Raw genomic sequence first — 22,052 nt, 5'->3', positions numbered from 1 at the left:
GGCACATGAATAGTTGAGACTATTAACATGCTTAAAATTAGGTTCATGTTTAAGTGTTTTTGGGAACTGAGCCTTATGAAAAAATAGTGGAGAAGAATAGCAAAGTATTTGCAACCAAATTAAGTTATACAGCATTGGAAATAGTCATATTTAATGCACATCAAAGTGTTAAACTTTTAATTTTTCCTAGTACAATCAAGCCTCAAATAGTTCCACAAATTTAATTACCATTAAGGATTTTTTTTCATACATACATACCATAACAAAATCTACTCTGTGTGTGTTTTCTCAATAAACTAGAGGAGCAAACAGGAGAAAAAATATTTCAAGCAATAAACCTGTATAAAATAATTTATTGGGTATGTGTTTTCACAGTAAGAAATAACTGGCAAAAAATGCCTTTTGCAGTTAGATGACTTTCTTTCCATTTATTACACTTGAATAGGGTTAACTCACAAGCATTTTTTTTGCAAAGAAAAAATGTTTTTATGTCAGCATGCAAGATAGTTGAGTGACTACAAAGAGTTGCAAGAAAAACAAAAATAAGCACAAGACCTGCCTGTTCCAGGTTCTGAAACAAAAGGTAACTACCATACTATATGGTGTTAACTGTCCAGTTCATATGCCCCATTTGGTATCAGTACATGTCCTCTGATATTTTATTTTTTAGTTTCTAGATTAAAAAAAAGTCAGTGAGCTAGAATTAAAGTTTGCCAGGTGAAATATTTTTGCAGAATTTTGCTATCTTGAGTAAAAAAAAAACAAAAAAAACAAAAAACCTGTCTCACTGCAAAATTACATAAGCAAAAGCCAAGCATTTCACCTTGATATCTTTCTTATACGAAATGTATATAAAAGCTGTGTTAGAAAGAGCTCAGGAATGAGAATTTCCAGCTGAGGTCATAAATAGGGAAAGATCACTAAGTATATTTTAATAAATTCAATTTTAGTTTAGATACAACAGCAGAAAACTGGAATGGTGAGATCACGTTATTGATTAAAATACATCAATTTAATTGTCATTAGTATTTATTATTTGCTTAGCACCAGTGTGTTTAATGTTGTACAGTAGATAAAATAAAGTCCATCTGTTCCTCAAAAGTTTATAGTCCCACAAACAGTTATTATTGGGAATAGTATTTACTGCTGTGAGCAGCCCTACTGAAGTCACACTAGTCTTATATTGACTATTCTCAGTTACAGGTCCTATCACCAGAAGTAAATGGTTGCAAGACTTAGCCCCAACAGACAGACAAAATATGGGATGCATTGGGAAATTCAGAGATTGGGATAACTTAGTAACTTTCTTGTTTGTTTTCTGGTGGTTGGATATTAGGTAAAATTCTACAGCAAAGAGAAGGAGAGAGACGAGTAATCTTTAGATATCTCACTTTACAATATGCCCTTTCCAGTTTTGACATACAGCAGTCTCGACAGACTAAACAGAGTACTTCATGTTAAACATTAATAATAATAGTTTATTACTAGCTTGTCAGAAAGTTAGCTTGTCATGATCTTTATTGTAAAAAAGAAATGTAAATGTATAATTTATCCTATCCCTTTAAGGGTCCAACAAAAATAATGAGGTAGTTTTTCAGATGGTGTAAGTTGTATTCAATGGCTCTATGACAATTTATACCAGCTGAGACCTACCCCAAGATTTTCAAAGTACAGGCATGGGCATTGTTTTAGGCAAGTCCAAAGCAAATGGCTGAAGTGTGGATTCCAAGTTGTGGATATTGAGAAGAACCCCTTTAGCTCCCCTCTCAGTTCCCACTCTTTGCCTAAAGACCCTTCTTTCCTGATGTTGGTTGATTTGTCCCACAACAAGTTATTCTTACTAGGGGAGGAGGAATTAAAACAAATTTGTCAATTACAAATAAGGCTCCAGAGAAATTTCTGCTAAAGACCAGTTTAACTGCCAAAAGAGTCATATTACTCCATTTGAAGACGTTCTTAGCATTGAATTTGGCAATAGTGGAACTGGATTAGCAGATTTAGCCACTCTTGTGTTTGGGGATATCCAACTGTGTGACTATAATGGAAAAAATGGTTCTGTTTCTCAGACATCTTTGATTAATATAGTTGTTCTCTCCCCCCTTCAGCTTTTACATTATATGTATAAGTGCTTTTGAGGTTATTTATGTGGAAATGAATCAGTGTGTATATTTTGAATAGATGATTTTAAAGTAACTGTAATTTTTTTATCCTCTCATTAATCAATCTTCGGCACTATGGTCGGGTGGGTAGGTGCCCGTTTTTCAACCGGAAAGTCCAGTTGAAAAGGGGACCTCACAGTGTCCGGCCAGATCTACTGACAGGACATGCAAAGTCCGGTTACTGAGGGCAGGGGAGGTGGCTAGGCACTGGATCATCACACGCGAGCTTCGACTCAGCCAGGGTCATCTCCTACCTGTGTCAAGTGGCTGCAGCTTCCAGCCCTGTCTCCGCAGGCAAGTTCCTCCTGACCCGGGCATGGGGGTGTGGGAAAGGAGAGGAAAAGTAGTGAGAGATGGGAGGAGAGGAGAAGAGGAGTGGACAGGGCGGGGCCTCAGGGGAAGAGGCAGGGCCTCAGGGAAGGGGTGGGACAGGGGCAGGGCTTGGGGGAGGAGAAGCAGGACAGGGGTAGTGCCTTGGGGAAAAGAGGCACTGCAGGGGATTTCCGGCACTCCTGCTGGAGTGTCTGGTTTTTAAATACTACCAAGCTGGCAACCCTATACTATGGTGAAGGTGATCCTATAAATACCTAAGTGCTTTACAATATTTAATGTACATATTTGTCCTCAACATCCCTGGTAAGCATTTATCATTGTATTTTTCCAATAAAGAACTGTCACAGTGAGTAACTTAGCAAAAGGAAGTCTTCAGGGGAATGTGGTGGAGTGGTGCCCCACCTCGTGAGAAGAAGGGCTAAACCAGGCCCCAGAGGCTGCGCAGACCAGCAGCCAATCAGCCAACGCCTGAGGAGAGCCAATCAGGGCAGGGAAAGAGGCAGCCAATCAGGGCCAGGCTGGGTCCTATATAAAGGCTGCCTAGCTTCTACCTGACTAGCGAGGTAGAAGGACTAGCTCTAGAGCTAAGGAGCAGCACCTTGGACAGAACAGTGCTGGGCAGGCTTGGGGAAGTGGAGTGGGACTCTGGCCCAGATACCTGCCAGGCTGTGGCCCTTGCTACAAGGGGTTGAGAAGGTGCATAGGGCCAAAGGGGAAGTGGCCCAGGGAAGCTAAGAGGGCAAGAGAGGAGAGAAGGAGGGCAGAGGGAGGCCACTGCTAGAAGGTCCCTGGATTGGGACCCAGAATAGTGGGTGGGCTTGGGTCCCCCTCTTCCACCCTGGCATTGCCCCTAGCCACTGAGGAGATTGACCGAGACAGACCGTGACCTGCCCCCAAGATGAGGGGCCAGATTCTAGGGTTGTGGCTGGTCACTGAGGCAGGGCAAACAAGTTAACAGTTACTGTTAACTACACCCCTGCCCCCCCAGAATGGGGTGAGACCAGAGTAGTGGGCACTGCCAGAGGGCAGTGTCCTGAAGCGGATAAAGACTGTCCTGAAGAGGATGCTGATGATCAGGGAGAAATGCGGGTCCCAGGACAGCAGAGCAGAGGCAACGCACGAGCTACCACATGTCAAGGGTGCTCTGCAGCAGTCAACAGCTAATTCCTGGAGTGAATGGCAGGGGGCGCCAGCGGTAGTGAGTCGAACCCCGTCACAGGGAGCATGAAATTGAACCTAGGTCTTGAGTCCCAGACAAATGCCCTGCCACTGGATCAGCCTTTCTTTCTTGAGAATATCTATGTTTTAATGTGAAAGTAACTTGTTTAACCATATTTGGAAAAACCCACAAAAAAGTACCCATTCACATTCCTAGACATTGTTAGTCATCATAATTTTTAAAATGCCATTAGACACAAAGATAAGGTGATGAGTGACTAGCAGAGCTCTAAATGTAGGGTGACCAGATGTCCCATTTTTTGGAACTTTTCCTTATATAGGCGCCTATTACCCCCCACCCCCGTCCTGTTTTTCTTCCACAGTTGCAATCTGGTAACCCTATCTAAATGAGACGGGTATATGAAATACACAGTTACATCTATATCTAAAATAAGCAATATGCAAGGCTGTAAAATGCTATCGCTTTTGTTTGATAAATGGATTGAACTTTTTTCCTTCCCTATCTCTTCCCTCCTTCATTAAATTACATTTGAAAAAATGCTGGCCATGGAAACCTGTCCTCCTCACCGCCTGCTATAATTTTTGCCAAGGGGGAAAAATTAAAACTGAGAGTCATGGTGAATGTATTACAATGCGTGCTGTTAGCTCCATGTGAAGGAGAGCGTAACTGGGGAAATTAACAGGAGCCTCAAGCCAACCCACAAAATTCTCCTATTTCTTTGGCAATACATCTCTGTTCCTATCTTACCCAGGTGTTGTGAGGCTTAAAATCAGCTCAAGTCTGTGAACTGCTCTGACATCATTGGATGTAAGGGCTAAATATTAGTATTATTATTTAAGTGGTTGTATGATCATAGACTATAGATATGCTAATTCTTAGCAACAGGGTCCTTCTTTCCTTAGCTCAAACAACTGGATTGGCTTACTTTTCACTTAGGAGAAAGGGATTCATTACACGTTATCTGCATTTAAGGGAGATAACAAAATAGAATTCCTCTATGTGAGCAGCACTTATTACTTCATAATATACTAGCATGAAGCTTAATTAAGTAAATTTCTAAACTTCACCAGTAGGAGGCAGTAGTTTACTTTTTAGTTTCTGTTTTGTTTGCTTGAGAAATAGTAATTTACTTGGGCATATACTCTACTCTGTCTTTACACATGGTCACTTTGGACTTCAAATAGTTTGAGCTCTAACTATATTTTCTACAACCTTTATAACATTCCACTGCATTCTAAAATAAGAACTTTGTTTCAAATTTTATCAGATTTAACATTTCCTCATTTATTTATTTTTTTTAAATCAGATACTTAAACAAGTACCTCTTTCACTTTTCTATTGGTTTCTTAGCACCCAATATCAAATGGCCTAAATTGTCCTGAGATGTTAAATGCAAATTTCATAACTAAATTTAGAATTAGATTAATTTGTCATCAATAGAGCATAAAGCAAAAACTACCAAGTTAGTGAAATAGTTATTTGACCTTCTTTAATAGCGGAGTTGCATACAATGCTTTGGATCCATGTGTGGAACTTCCACTGATCTCAACAGGAACTACGTTGCTATTGAGACGTGTATGGTTCCAAGTGTGCAGGGGGAAAAAAAATAGTTTCAAGGTAGTACCTCCCCTGCCCCATTGAAGGAATCAACATTACCACAGAATTTGTTATTCAGGTATTTTTCATGTATGCCCTTCAGCTTTATATAAAGTCTTATTTCAACAGCTTGTTTTGGCAGATTGGCACATCTGTAAATGAAGATACTTACAGGTCTTGTTATTTGAGATGCACTCTCAAATTCATCAGCATCCTCCATCAGTGTTTCCACCCCAGGCACTGAAACTGATCCAAAGAGGTAGAAAAGTAGTAATGCACATTCATCTGATTAACTGGAGCATAATTAATCTCATAGAAAATAAAACGTGTAAATTAACTGCCAGGATGGTAAATGTGACTACAGAACAAGTGTTGGGTTTAAGTTATACTTTGTATAGATTTTAATGCGTGTCTAAGTTTGAGCTCAGTTACTGTGCATGAATAATGGTTTGGTAGAATGTGGGAGAGTATTTCTAAATGGATTAGAGTGACAAGTACAGCTGCCAAGATGTCTGTAGCTTATTTTTATTATTAGTTTAACTATTAAAACAAAATCCTGCTTGTCCTTTAGTGTGTACAGTAGCACAGTTAAGCAGCTTTAATTTAATTAAACCAATTTAGACTCCCACTGGAATGCTGTTAAAACAAAACATCCTGGGAAAACACAAGTGCTAGCAGTCTTAGAGGGCAACATTCAGAAACCTCAAAGTACAGTATAAGAATTCTTTTCCATTAAGACACAAGTGTCGTTAGAAATTAAATTATAGGCTGAATTCTGCATGGATTTATATCCCACATACTCCTCTCTCCTTAATTAATTTCAGCTCTGAATTTGGCGATAACAGTCTCACATGAAATAGTATGCACATATTTAAAACTAAGCACAGCTACCCTACTTATGCTAATACTTAACATCCCTCATTTAAATACTTTTTCCAATACATCAGAATGTCAACCTGGAAATTTTTAATATCTACTGCTTATAGGAAAAGAGTTTATGGAACATTCATTATAGCCTTTTTAAACACTCCTAGTTAGAAATAATTTGTTGGTTAATTACATAGAGAAGAAAATAGAAACCAACAATTTATATGAACAAGGAATTGTAATTTTCACAACAAAGAATTCTTTGTATAATAGACAGCTAAAGTTGATTAAACTCACTAATTATACTATATTACACAACATAATCTGTACCCCAACACAATAAACCTATAAATAGCACATATGTTGTTTTTGTTCTTTTCAGATCGTTTCAGCTAAAATTGCCAAATTCCCTCCTGTAGTTTGGACATTTATGCAGCTAAGTAACATATCATAAAGAATCTCATTTTACATTATACTTGTATTAACTGCAGCAATATTTTAGCACTAGATGCTCCCCATAATAATTCACGCTCTTTATTTCTTTCGCATTAGCAATTTGTTCTCTAGTACAACTTTTGTATTTGATTCCCCATGAAAGCATGCACTGACTACAAAGATATGTTTCAATTAAATATATTTTTTCATTAGTTTTCATATTTAGGGCCTCTTCTCCCTGGTTTCATGGGGACTTCTTGCAGGTGCACTTCTTTACATGAAAGGGCCAGAAGCAGTTGTTAAGTGAATGCTGTAAATTGCTGCAGCAGTTCCTCAGTATTCAAGTTGAAAAATCACAGGCTGGGGAGGGGGAAAGGAATATTGCTCCCCCAACAGCAGATAGTATTGTGGAAGCAATGGGACTCATGTAGTCCTGCTGCAGGGCAGACAAGGGATGCTTTACAGAGTGTCTTTACCATCATAGACCCCAGCTCGGGACATTCCAAGGAAAGAGCAGAGGCTCGGGTAGTGAATCCATGGTAAGGGACAGGACAGACCTGTGGTGGGGTGGGATCTGCTTCTCCTCATCCCTAACCTCCATGGAAATTCCTGTAACATAACTGAGGAAAACTCAGGCTGTTTGCTATGAGCAATATTTGGTAATGAGCTATTAAATTCCTCTGCTTATCATTTTTAGTGAAGATACATGGTTCTATGCAGAGAAAAGAGCTGATTTATAACAAATTACAGAAGTCTTGTATTCTAAAATCTTAATACTGAGGGTCTGATTCTACTCTATCATTTAACATTAGATTAGTCAGACATGACTCCATTTAATTCAACAGGGTTACACTAATGTAAAACTCACATAGTAGAAATCAAAATTAGGCCCTGAATTCTCAGTGAACCTAGTTTAGTGCCTGATGCTGCAGCTTCTACTCACATAAAAGTTGGCTGAACTGCATGATCCAGGATTACTCATGAACATGGGTTGCTAGATCAACTAGTTAGCTAATTAATTCTGAACCCAATACATTCTAAAATGCACAAGAGATGTATTCCAGATCTAATAACTTAACATCATGCCCACTAAGTAGCAAATCACTAGCCAAAAACAGAGGCATGCACTTTAATTTTGCTAAGCATCTTTGCACAAGCACTGTGCTTGTGTATTCTGAACCAAGAGTTAACATTAGCATTTCTCAGTATGTCTTCTCTCAGCAGGGACTACAGCATGATTAGTAGTGATAACTAACAGAAAATAAACAAATTACATTGGACAAGCCTGATTTAAAAAAAAACTAGCAGAAAGGTTTATCTTACGATGCATTCTCATAGGATGTAAACTAAAAATTGGAAATCTAATAGAATAGCTGTGCTTGATATTACAGTTTTCCAACAGTATTTAAAAGATTTTCTGTTTGGAGATGATTATCACCATATATGCAATACTGACTGCAGGGAAATATAAGATATACAGAAATCAGGCTGTACTCTAAATATAGTAAAGATTGATCCGCTAGGCAGCTATGAGTTTCATGCCTAATTCTGGATTGTGCCTACGTATGAAAGTCATTTTTCAATCAAAATATATTGCTAGTCAACACTTTAAGAGGAAAAAAAAAACATTTTAAGAAGGGAATATTTTGCCCAGGGAATGCCACATGAGGCAGAACATTTGAGAGCCCCTTGTTAAAATTTTGGCAGTACATCACTGCTGCCATCTCTTCTCTTCCCTGGAGGCAATATTTTTTTGTCTATCTAAGTAGCGAGTTGTTAGTGTGCAGCTCCTCAGCTGCAAGAAGCGGATGTGTGTGGGTTACAGTTGGGGTCCCTGCCCCACTTGCCTGCTTACTACTGAGGAAACGTGCTCCCTCCTCTCTTTTAAATATCTTTGGGGAGGAAGCACAGGATTTAGGGATATCCTCAATTCCTCCAAATGCCCATCAGATGCAGGAGTCTCCATCCCATAAAAGGAGTGTTTTGTCATAGACTTTAAGGCCAGAAGGAACCAACATGATCATGTAATTTGACCTCTTGCATGTTGCAAGCCACAGAACCTCATCCAGTCTCTCATATAATAGACCCATAACCACTGACTAAGTTACTAAAGTCCACATTGCCCACCTTCTGCTGCTAGCACAAGGCATAGTAGCCCCACCTGGCACACATTCCAAAATGTTCAATAAAAGAAATCGACTTTGGGGAAGACTCATCTGAAATCTACTGTAGATAATACTGTAAGATTTATGTTAATACTTATGGGTCCAATGAAGATATCATTCTGCGACAGCATGGCAGAGTGCATTGTTGTTGGGGCAAGGGTGTTTGGGAGGGGAAGAGGAGAGCTAACCTCCAAACAAAAGCGTAATTCACTATTTAGTGACACATACTCAGTTACAAACATTGACATTCACTGTTTTGCAAAATGAAGGTGAGGAATGGAGCAATAATTTAAGACTATCCGAATACCAGCAGAAGATTTAGGTTGTTATTGTCTCCAGGAGGGTAGACATTATACAGGAGGGAAGACATTCAGTTTAAGTAAAAAGTAGATTTTGTTACAGTCCACAGTAGTTCAGTTTTGTTTTTATTTACCAAGCTCAAATGGTTTAACTGGTGGGGGAGTGATAAAATCCAAAAAGATCCACATCAAAGTTGTTTACATCTAGACACTTTGTACCCAAAACTCTTCCAATCTGAGAGGCTACCTCCTTCCCCATGACATATCTGCTATAGCTGAGATCAAGCTAGACCCCCTTTGGTATGAAAGTGAGAGGCCTGCTGGCAGAACATTCACAAGAAGGCCCCTTTCCACAGGCATTATCCCCATCCCAGCCCAAAATAGCCCAAACTTGCCCCCGGCACATGACACAGCCCATATGTTGGTGTGGGAATTAGAGGAGGGCTGAGACAGTTGGAGGCAGGATTTCTCCTTGGAGGAAAATGCAGGTTGCTTGCTGATCAGCATGATCTCAATGCACAACCCTGATCATAGAAGTACTACTGATCTTTTGAGTTACTGCACACTGCATTTTTATTGTCAAGGGTGATAAGTGCTGGACAAGCACTCTTTGGTGTGGAGTTTAAATCTAAATGTATCTTTTTTTTTTTTTTTTTACTGCAATGTATTATTTGACCCCACTATTTCTTCATTATTTTTCGCTGTGAAGGGCAGCGGCACATATATTGTATAACTTACCATTGGAATCCGATGCCGCTTGCTCGGTCGTCTGCGACACTAGTGAGACATCCTCTGCTGTTTCTGCCAAGTTATCTCCTTGCAGTCTAAATGGAGAAAAAACATGTATGTAAACATTATATAATATAGATTTCTAAACTGTTCTTTCTGAATTGACCTGTGGATATGAGACTGAGGTAGTTGGATATGGCCAGGAATAAACTACCTAACATTCCAAATATTAAAGGACAAGTTTAGCTAAAAAATAGATATTTAAGATTCAAACATGCAAACTTTCATTACCCACAACATTATAGCATTCTGTGATGGGGTCTATCAGACCTTCTCTGTCCCCTGCTTGTGCTCTTGGTGCGCTGACACCTCTGTGCAAGGAAAACCTGTTCAGACTGGCTACCAACAAGACTTAGTCCTCCAAAACCTAGAAGGGCCAGGAGATGCTGACAATTGGGAGCTAGCTGGTCAGTTAAGGAGCCTTTCCTGGTTCTTCTCAGGGGTGTAAGGGGCAGTTCTGAGTGACTGTGGGACAGAAGAGGAGCTCCGCGGTGCTAACCCAGAGGAAAGATTAGAGCCTTGCCTTCAAGCACCACCACTAAGTGCTTTCCTTTGAGTTTTGTTTCTTTAGTTAATGGCACAAGAAGCCAAATTGAGAATTTATCATTGTTACTTGACTGTTTAGAGATTGATGCCAAACGGATGGCACAGCCCACTTGGTTTCAAGCAGGCAGCCAAAATTTGTGGACTAAAGCAGGGAGTACCTGCAGTGCAATGCATGGCCCTGAAGGGAACACTACAAAGTAGCCCCATCTAGCACACATCCCACAATGTTTAATAAAAGAAACTGACTGTGGGGAAAGTCTACTGAAACCTACGGTACATAATTTTGTAAGACTTGTGCTAATATTTATGGGTCCAGTGGAGACATCCTCCAGCTGAGGATCTTGCCTTCAAATGTCTTGATATGCTACTAAGTGCTTAATGTGAATTTTTATAATCCATTTCAACCAATCAGAAGCATCTCTCTATATGTATTAGAGAGACAAGGTGGGTGAGAGCTTGAAAGTTTGTCTCTCTAACCAACAGAAGTTGATCGAGTAAAAGATATTTCCTCCCCCACTTTGTCTCTCTAATATCTTGAGACAGACATGGTTACAATGCCACTGCATATTTTCAGTTATAATTTTACAGAAGAGAAAAGTGTGTAAAAGCACCTTCTTTTTTCAGTTTCCTATGCTTTCCTCTTTACATCTACAGATTGCAGTGAGTGTCTCAGCAGCACTTTTTAGGAATAAGTGCCCTTCTTGCTTATGTTTCTAATCAAGTGCTTAGATGAGTACCACTGGCCCTCTTCAGGTTCCTCTGAACCCTGAGTCTTGTTTTCATCCTTGAGTGGTAATTTGCAGCACTTAATCTCATATAAATGTCAATTATGTACAGTTCATTTTAAATAGTGATGTTTATTAGAACATGGAGAATATTAAAAAACAAATTTAAATTGAATGAATTTAGCAGAGTCTATGAACTACAACATTTTAGCTCACTGGAACAATTAACCCATCACTGGATGTTTCTTAGTTAACCCTCTCCTATCCAGGTCAGTAAGTAATTGGCTACTGCTGCATGAATGCATAACAAATAACTATTTCACTAACTTAGTAGTTTTTGCTTTATGTTTGGCCTTCACATCACTAGCCAAATAGCTCTGTTCCTCCTGCCCAAAGGAATAGATGAGTTGTCCACTTCACCCCCTTACACAATGAATTGATTTTGTTCACAAATCGGCCACATGAGTATTGTCCTATGCTATCTCTGACACATAGTATATAATGCTGAAAATATATTTGCATATAGGCGCCCTCCTATCTACAGTGCTAATTATTCTCTTGGCATTGACTGACACACTAAAATTGTACGCGATTACTTCAAGCAAGACTTCTTTTTATAATCTTATATAAAATATACCCTACAAAGTGAAAAATTAATCACAACCATGGAGGTAACACATAATTCCACACTATAGCCCTGATTCAGCACAGCACTTAAATCAATGGAATTATTTGCATGTTTAAAGTTAAGTACATGCTTAAATGCTTTGCTGAATTGGAGCCTCTGAATTTAGGGTCAAATTCTTTAAGATCTAGACTGCAACAGGAGTATTCATGTTATCAAAACAGAGTGCAGTTGGATATTAAACTGACCAGGTGCAACTGCCTGAGATGCAGCCTCTGCTCAAATGCGTACTGCTAACCTAAAAGGAAAAACTGAGTTATTCCTTGAATTATGTTGCAAACACTCCTACAGATGAGACTGCTGGGAGTATTCTGCACAGAAATTAGTTTTCGCTAATGCAATACAAAATTATTGTTTCTATGAAATCTCACTGGCAATTCCTGTGCGGCAGAAACATCCCAAAATGCATTGTTCTGTGATATCACAACTACCAAAAGTCACATTGCAATGATAGATGTCAGAGATGGAAAAGACCTCAGAGAATTATTGATTTTATCTCCTTACAAGTACAGGAGCCAGTCCCCTAAGAAGCATCAGATATTAAATTGCTACTCTAGTTCCTTTGTTGCAAACCAAAAGGAATAAAGTTCCATTCTCAAGATGGCAGGATATACTAGGGAGATTTCACAGAGATTAAATTATATTTTGTTTTTCAATTCATTAATGGCCTAGATAGTGGGGGCATTATGAATATGCAGTTGGGATAACTCACTCTTAAATTTAGATCTACGGTTCCCCTTGTCTATTGGATGAGATCCATGCCTCTTTGGCTGCACATAGTGTGCTGGCCCAGCTGAAGAGAGCTGAGATAAGAGAAAACATCTCTTGATAATGGAACATCCAATTGCCAGCAAGAATCAAAACTTCCCTTGTCACTGAGCTACTCTAAAATGGGGGTTTCTAATGTCTTCCAATCCAGGGGTCCTCTGAAACTTTCAGTGTAAATATTTTACTAGAGAGAGTGGCTCATGGATTGCCTGGAACCACCCCATCCCCCATTCTGTTTGCCAATGCACAAATGACATACCAGGGAGAGTTCATCGAGACTCTCAGTATAAAAGTTACAAGAAAACATTTAATGCATTACAAAAGTCTGTGTTTTACTGTTATGTAGCAGCTGGAAAGAAAGAGGAAAGCCACTGCCATATGACCAGTCAGCTCTTCATGGACCACCATTCTGACAACCATCACGAACGTCACCAGTTTGAGAACTGTTGTTACAATCTAAGTTCCAGTTCTGACATAGTATTGAATGGTATTTTTATACGTGCGGTGAACTTTGACTTCTTCCTTTTTTGTCAGACAAATTCAGAAGGCTGTTTGTATTTTGCAGAGGGATTTAGTTTCCTCATTTTTCATATTAGCTTTAAGGCCTAACTTCAAAGAGAACCTGATCTGGGATTCTGGAGTCTACACTTCTGAGATGTTTCCTTGATATCGGTTTTTAGAGGGAAGCAGCATAGTCTAGTTGACTGAGTATGAGACTGCTATATAGGAATTTCTGAGTATTAATTCTGGTTCTGTCATGCATGCCTAAAGTTAAGTATCTTAATCCATATTTAGGTATCAGAGTACATGGCCTCATTTTCACAGTTGTTCAGCTCCCACAAGTACCTTGCCCAGCTGTAAAATAAAGCTTATGTATGTCACAAGGTTGCTGTGAGGACCAATTTTTTTCAAAGTACAGTACATGTATGAACTATAGTACTCTATAATGAACATAAGAACATCCATATTAGGTCAGACCAAAGTATCATCTAGCCCAGTATCCTGTCTTCCAACAGTGGCTAATGCCAAGTGCCCCAGAGGAAATGAACAGAACAGGTAGTCATTAAGTGATCCATTCCATCGTCCATTCCCAGCTTCTGTTATAGTCTTGGCCTTCAGAACATCATCTAGTAAGGAGTTTCACAGGTTAACACTTCCTTATTTACTTTCTCCACACAATTCATGATTTTATAGACCTCAATTGTCCCCTAAGAGAGACCTCCCTTAGTCATCTCTCTTCTAAAATAAAAAATCCCAGTCTTATTAATCTCTCCTCATATGACATCCGTTCCATACTCCTAATAATTTTTGTTGCCCTTTTCTGAACCTTTTCCAATTCCAATACATCTTTTTTGAGATGGGGTGACCACAGCTGCACGCAGTATTCAAGTTGTGGGTGCACCATGGATTTATATAAAGGCAATATGATATTTTCTGTCTTATTATCTATCCCTTTCTTAATGATTCCCAACATTCTGTTCGCTTTTTTTTACTCCTGCTGCACATTAAGTGGATGTTTTCAGAGAACTATCCATGATGATGCCAAGATCTCAAGATCTAATAATGGTTAAGCATTATTATCATATTATTGGTCTATCACACTTCTTCCTATTAGGGGAGTGTTTACAAATTAAAGATCCTGAATACAGTCATTTTTATAATTTGTGTTTTCAAATACCTATATTTTATTGTAAACTTCATGTCTCAAATCTTTGTTATGAAGGTTTTCTATGGCTCTGACAGAGGAATTTTGCCTTTATGCATGAAAGGCAACTGATTACTGTCTAGAAAACTGAAAAGATTTTATCTTTGTACTGTACATAAACTAATGTTCATTTAGGCTATGGTAAGTTATTGTGCAAGCCCATATTTATTATGATGATTTTAAATACCTATGACATCTTTGAATAAAAGACACTACAGAAGCCAGTAATAAAAGTTAGATTTTTTGCAAAAAGACCTATTCTGTAATCTAATCCTTGCCTCTACAAGAGCAGGATTGTTCATTAAAGTACAATCTTCCCTTCTTTCAAATCCTTCCTTTACATCTAAAGTTCTTCTGCAGTTCCTTTCAATGATCACTCCATGAGACCTATTTTTGTTTTAAGTTTGAACAGTCAGCCAGTGTATTATTTGTTTCCAAATTGCAGTCTGCTTTAATTAGATTACAAACTTCTTGAATCAGATCTTTTCTAATTGCGAGTACAGCAATGACTCTGCTGTCAGCAGCACACAATAACTAATCAATTATTAGTATAAATATATGTTGTAGGGCTTCAGCATACCAGGATTAAAGTCCAAGAATGAGATTTTTCAAAATAGTTTAAGGATTTACACACACCTTCTGATATGCTACTCTGAAAATCACAGTCTTGATTATAAACATTAGCCTCCTTTTTTTGTGCTCAGAACTTCTGAGGACAGTTTAGGTAAATTTTGATGTTTAGTGCTTGATACTTGAGTGTGCCCCAAAATGTTACTTTGAGACAGCTTGTAAAGGAAACACTCACTTCTTCAGCACCTCCTTGCAGTTGGCTGAGATACTGTAATCTTTTGCCCATTCCTGGCAAGCTGTAGGTTGTTGACCTAACCACCTCAGTTGTCAGAGACCAAGGCCCTCCAGCTGGGTCACACAGTCAAAATGAACCCCTTGTGGGGTATTAGAGTCTAATAAATAAAACAGTATTTTCCCTCACTAGGGGCTACAGCCCTGACTCTGGGCTCTTTCAATTCAGCCCTTTCTTCAGGCTCCCAAGTAAACCCTGTTCCCTCTCAAGGTTCATGTCACATTACCTGTGGCAGATGGAAGAACCCGGAGCAGCCCACTACTCCAAATAAGAACATAAAAGTGGCCATATTGGATCAGACAAATGGTTCAGCTAGCTCAGTGTTCTGTCTTTCAACAGCAGCCAATGCCAGGGAATGAACAGAACAGACGATCATTAAGTGATCCATCCTTTGTTATCCACTCCCAACATCTCAGAAACAGAGGCTAGGGACACATAGAATGGTGCTGTATCTCTGCCCATCCTGGCTAATATCTTCCAGGAACTTACCTAGGTGTTTTTTTTTTTTTTTTAACCCTTTTGTAGTTTTGGCCTTCACAACATCCCCTAGTAGAGAGTTCCACAGGTTGACTCTGTGTTGTGTGAAGAAGTACTTCCTTTTGTTTGTTTTAAACCTCAGCCTATTAATTCCATTGGGTGATCCCTAATTCTTGTAAAAAGAAGAACAGGAGTACTTGTGGCACCTTAGAGACTAACAAATTTATTTCAGCATGAGCTTTCGTGAGCTACAGCTCACTTCTTTGGATGCCTAGAATGGAACACACAGACAGGAGATATTTATACATACAGGGAACATGAAAAGGTGGAAGTATGCATACCAATAGGAAGAGTCTAATCAACTGAGATGAGCTATCACTTCAAAAGTTTTTTTTCCTCCTGCTGATGATAGCTCATCTCAATTGATTAGACTCTGCGGGATACTAGTACTGTGCTTCGTCAACAATAAACCTGGCTGGATGCCGTCATCCCTTAATGGATCTTGTGGTCACTGGGCGGTTCGCTCAAGGTCTGCTGTGCCCGTTGTGCTGCCCCAGTCCTGTGCAGACACAGAGGGTCCCCCCCCAAAACATCTAACCACAACTTCCTTATTCACTTTCTCCACACAAGTTTTTATAGTGCAGCCTAGTGGTTGGGCAGGGGTGTGTCAGGTTGGCTTCATCCTGGGTATTCCCCTTTCTTACTCCGTCTCTGCACCCTGCAGTGGTCTGTCCTTTCAGGTCATGTTTTCAAATCCATATCTATCTATATATATAAAGAGTCCCATAACAGGGAGATCTTTGGGATTAAGCAAGCAATCCAGGTCTTCCCCCTTGAATCAGGGTCTTATGGTCCAGATTCTTGTATTTTTAAGGTGTCCCCCCAAACAAGCTCCCCATCAAGGGACAGACCTCCATGGTTGTCCTACTTTAGGAGTGGGTAGGGGAGCTTAGGTTCATCCTCTCCACCTGGCTCCAGTCCAGGGTCCATTGGTATGCAGCTGCCCCCTGGATCACTTTCTATCAGTCCCCTCTGTTCCCACATGGTAAAGAAAGAATTAAACACAAAGATAAAGTATCTAAACTTCAGAGAGTCACAGGTCCCTTCTATGTAGGGTTGATCAGGTCACTAAAGCCACACCTCACGAGCAAGAGTTCATTCTCAGGAGCTCAGAGTGTTGTCAGCTTACCTCCATTGTCCACCTGCAAGTGAGCCACTCTGCTCCCCTTTTAAGCAGGGTTGAGCTGCCTGGGCCCTTAACTCCATAAGTCCTTCCTGTCTTGTGTAGGGTTTGTACTTGCTGGTACAGGTCAGCAGCAGACTACTTCCCCCTTTGAGCAAGGCAAGAGTGGAAAGAGATGGAATGCATAACAGGTGTTTCTTTCTCTGCACTGCTCTTGGGACAATGCATTGTAACCCTATCCCATCTGCAAGGTTTGTGGCAAACCCAATATCCACCCCTTAGTCTTTATAGTTTTCCATTTGCTAGTGTCAATGCTGGGGATAGCAGACTGTGTGATGGAACTTGCTACCTTTCTCTCATTGTCACTCTTCCTCAGAACTTATTACATTTTATGGAAAAATGGATCATTATTGTCCGCCAAGTCCAGATAAATGTATTGTTTTTGCTGTACTCCACTTCAGAATATTAGCCCTTGCTACGCTGCATTATTCCATTCTTTTGAAGTGTCAGATATAGCCATGCGATTTTCAAATGTGCCTAGTATCTAATAGGATAGCTGTTTAAACAACATCATTTAGACTGCTCTTTGATAATATCTGATGGGTGCTATATCAATATATTAGAAGAATGGATAGGTTGATGGAAGACCTTAAGTACCATAGAAAGAGTGAAAAGAGAAACTCTGATCCTTTAAGGTATCTTCTTAAATTAAACCAAAATCAACACAGCAATATTCCAAGCTCTTCTACATTTTGTCAGAAATGGTGTCACATGTTTGGGTGTGTCATTACTGCTCTGTGTGGATACACAGGCACTGAAGTTTTATGAACATAACAACAAAAAAGGAAAACATTAAAGACATAATACATTCCATGATGATATTTCAACAGACATTCAAAGATGTTTAGCTATGAATGAGAACCTGTGATTTAGAGTTTCTTTTTCTCCTCTTATTCCCTTCTGTCAGTTTAAACAGTCTAAATTTTCATTTGCCATTTCTCGCATCTCTCTCGGACTTTGCAGTGTTGAATTAGAATCTCCCTGAGGCAGACACACGCATCACTCAAGGGAGGTCATGGGGGAGAGATCATGGAACAAAGGTCTTTAAAGCCCAGGCTTTCTAATTTTAGGTTGAACAAGAATGTTCAGAACATATATTTCCTTGTACCTCTCCCTAGCAACCAACCTTACAGCACCACTCACTTTGCTCCAGGCTACTCATTCCTTATACTGACTTGCCTATAAGATGCCAAGCTTATTTTATTCTTTGTTTTAAAAATATTCTGATCTCATTTACATTGGTGAAACCATCTCCAAAATCCTGCTCTCAGTTACTGTGGTGTAAATCCAGAACAACTCCACTGAAATCATCAGTGTAAATGTCAGCAAATTACGTTGATCCACTCTGTTTATTCTATTAGCTTATATAATGAAGTAAAATTCACTTTAGTAAAATATGATGCAGCAGTTATACTGAGTGATATGATATGATTATTTTAGGAGAAACAAAGTTCTAGGTTACTGTCCCACTGCCTGCAGAATGACTTATGCCTGGTCTACATTTAAAAGTTTATCAGACTATGTTGATCAGGAATGTGAAAAAAATCATATCACTAACTGACATAGCTATGCCGGCAAAAGCCTGAGCATAAACACAGTTATAAAAAGTCCTTTTGCTAGTACAGTTTATTTCATTTGGAAAACTGGTATAAGCAATACAGGCAAAGTGTTTTTGTCAAGATAAGCTGCGTCTCCAATAGGAGAGTGTGCTAGTATAGCTATACTGGCAAACCTTTTCCTAGTGCAGACAAGGGCTTCAAATTAACACAGACAAATTGAAGATTGACAAACTATAAGGAAAAGTGTCTTAGAACTATAAGGGCAAAAAATAGATGTACAGAACTGTGAAGTCAATGAGCATTGAGAGCACTTGACGCCTCACAAAATTGGGTCACCAGTGGGAAACTCTACAAAATGCATCATTGTTGCAATAAAAACAGTGCCATATCTTCTATTTTCATCATGCGCCATAATTCAGGAAATAGCTCTATTATAAAACAGATCATAATGATATTTGGATTAAAGCAATACAGGCCACTTAATACAAATGCAAGATCTTCTGATGTTTAGCTGCAAGACTAGAAAAAGAATTGTACAGATGGTTAACAATAGTTTCCTAACAGAATTTTGGAGATTAATATACACAGTAACATGAGCAGCTTAGTCCCTGGCTACTATTTATGATAGGGATTTGTAATTTTTTTTAAATAGGTGGGGCAAAATTCTCAAGCAGAAGAGACAGTACTGTTATTGCTGCTATTGGTTTTTCAAGCAGAACTATTCGGTACGTAGAGTATACACGTTTTGTGCTCGATGCTGATCTTAGGTACACACACACTTTAAACAGGGTTATTTCACACTGCCTTGCAGCATATACTGTAGTGGTGTAACTGATTCACAGAAATAACCATTAAAAAGTACTGTTTGCAATCTGCTCTCTTTTTAAAAATTAAGAACATTATTTTTCAGTTAATTTTTCAAAGATCTGTATGGACAATATGCTTCGGTGCTATCAATGTTTTATTCAGAGCCATAAATGTTGGTAAAGCTAGAATATTCACTTGCCGAGCAAAGGTTAAACATGGACACGGTCTGAAAAATAACCTTTTCTGTGTGCCATTTGCCTCTTCAAAATGTATGAATGTGGTTCTTTGTGCATTTAAATAAGTATATTCTGCAGCAATTTCTGAGTAGAACCAAAAGTGGAAATACGTTTCCCAGAGTAAGGGATCAATAAAGAGAGTGAATTATCTAATCATTTTACAAGGTGGGGAATTAAGCCTTTCTAATAGCAATCTTATTTGCTTCTGGCTTCAAACCATTATCTCAGAGGAAAAAAACTGCAATCTTTGTCAGTCTTTTCAGATTTAGCACTCTTTCTTTTCCTGTGTTTTTTTTTTTTTAAATGCTGCATGAAACTGTTATCCAGCAATTCAGATTCTAGCCAACAAACCTCTCCAAGCTTGGGAGCTCTGTGCCATCTGCCGAGGATGGTTTGCATCCAGCAGACACACTGAGGTTGATGATATTCATCACTAGAGTGCTTTAATACAGCACCAAACTGAAAGAGTCCACTGACAGTGGCATGAAGAATTAGCTTGCAAGACACATTACGAGGGTTTGATTTTGTAAATTGGAAACGTGTTTCTGATTTTGGGGAGAAAAGAGGAGTGTCTTTTTTGAATTCTACACCTGAGAGAAAGACAGGGTAAAGGGATGACCACTTGCTTCATTTTAAATAAGTCAGTCAATCTGTTAAGTGACAAACAAAAAGCCAATAGTATTCTATAAATATGTAACTTTTAAATATGCCCAATAACTTTCAAATTTTGCAAATCAGAGCCGGTATATTTTTAAAGAAACAGAAAGTAACTACTCCTCTCTTCTATGCTTGGGTGAATGTGTTTTTAATTTGATATTTAAAGTTTTCTAACTTTCCTTTCAGTTTTATTTTCCGCCTCCTCCCCCCCCCCAACCTGGCCTTATGCTACAAGAAACTGTATTAGAAATATTGTTCAGCTGTGACTAAGAGAAGATATTGTAAGGAAATATTTATTCACATCATTGTATGTTGTAATGTTCCTTGAGAACAATCAAAGCCAGGAACTAAACTGCAGTCATTAAAGTTACAGTAGAGTTCTCTCAGAGGTGAATATAGTGCATTAAGTGCCAAATTTCCAAAAATAACCACCTAATAATAACATGCATGTGTGCACAAGAGGCAGACTACAAGTGCTTCACATACAACCTATTTGCACAAGTGCAATTTTTACAAATGCAACTTAAATATCCCTTTTTTGAAGATTCAACACTAACTGTCCCAATTATACAGTGAGAATTTTATACCATTTGTATAACCGTATTAGTGCCTCATTTTTTATAACGTTAGATGTTGAACTCAACATGCATACATTCATTTTCCGTATATATATATATGGAAAATGAATGTGTGTGTGTACTATATTATTTAATCTGAAGCTGAGCATGTGAGATATAATTGTATACACACATATATACACATACATACATCTTCAAAACAAAGGTTCCTTGAACTTTTCTCTTATTGACTGATAATTATTTCTGCCCCAAACAACAATTATATCTCACATGCTCAGCTTCAGATTAAATAATATAGTAAAACAAACTCAATGGGAAAAGTTGAATCTCTGAAAATATTATGTAGTATAAGAACATGAACCACCACTCCCCCGATTCGATCTCCTTTCCCTTTTACAGAGATCTAAGCTTCAACTGTAAACAGAGTTTTCTTGACAGCATACAGAATTCCTGATAACACATCATTTCATGGAACTTCTCAGCTGTTTGAAACTGTTGCTGTTGAATTTATCCAGTGGGAAAATCTGGTAATGACTCGGGGAAAAAAGTCTGCCTCCTGAGATTCTTGCTGAACCAATGACATAAATCTCATGTCTTATTGTTTCTTTCCCAGGATATGGCTAGGGCTTTGAAAATAGAGAAACCCAGTCCCTTCTTTTTAAAGGGAAGTTCACAAGGAATTCCCCCATGAAATTATTTGAAGCATAGGATTGAAAGTGATTATGGTATCTGGTACATTTTTCAAGTCACTCTAAAATAATCTGAAAGCAAGATGTTAAAGGGCAACACCCATGAGAGAGAGAAAGTGAGCAATCTTGACAGGAAGAAACAAAAGAGCAATACTTTGATACCTTAGCAAAATCAACTAACTAATTCTTCAGAATTACTTTATGTTTATAATTTGCGATGAGTGCTAGAACCGGTCAAACCTTTGTTGGGCTATTGTTTTTCCTCAGTGTGTTTCTCTTCTTTTGAGGGCACTGAAATAACCCTCTCACACAAGCAAATAATGTAATTGCTAGGACAGCAAATGTGGTACCAAACTGGTGTAGTACTCCAGAGAGGGAAAACAAAAGATGAAGTCGTTTCTTTAAGCCATATACAATGCCTGTGAAGCCAAAGGAGGCACAACAATATTCCCTTGTTTTGGTCATTCATGGCTAGAGGTTGGGAAACAGGGGCAGAACAAAGAACCAGTCCTGAACCACGGCCCAAACTGAACTGAAAAGAGCTGATCAGCACTTTTTGACTGAAAAATTTTCCCATCAAAACACAAGGTTTTGCCTACACCAAAATTTTTATGAGAAATATTATTTTGGATGAATTTTTTCAACAATGAATTTGGAAACAAAATTAAAATTTTGGTTTATTTCAAATTGAA

The 22,052-nt window shown here is 38.7% G+C and overlaps 1 protein-coding gene across 1 annotated transcript in view; it reads right to left on the bottom strand.

Annotated features, from left to right (window-relative positions):
* Positions 1–22,052, bottom strand: part of C2H8orf34 (chromosome 2 C8orf34 homolog) — a 307,615-nt gene that overhangs the window by 48,545 nt on the left and 237,018 nt on the right. The window contains exons 9-10 of the mRNA XM_075063069.1: positions 9,773–9,858; positions 5,441–5,514 (exon numbers count right to left, since the gene is read on the bottom strand). Coding sequence (XP_074919170.1) covers positions 5,441–5,514; positions 9,773–9,858 — 160 coding nt within the window. The remainder of the gene's footprint in view (positions 1–5,440; positions 5,515–9,772; positions 9,859–22,052) is intronic.

This window comes from Chelonoidis abingdonii, chromosome 2, assembly GCF_003597395.2.
Source record: "Chelonoidis abingdonii isolate Lonesome George chromosome 2, CheloAbing_2.0, whole genome shotgun sequence".
NCBI classification, from domain to species: Eukaryota; Metazoa; Chordata; order Testudines; family Testudinidae; genus Chelonoidis; species Chelonoidis abingdonii.
Note: the sequence above shows the minus strand (reverse complement) of the source record. Positions and strands in the feature narration are given on the sequence as shown.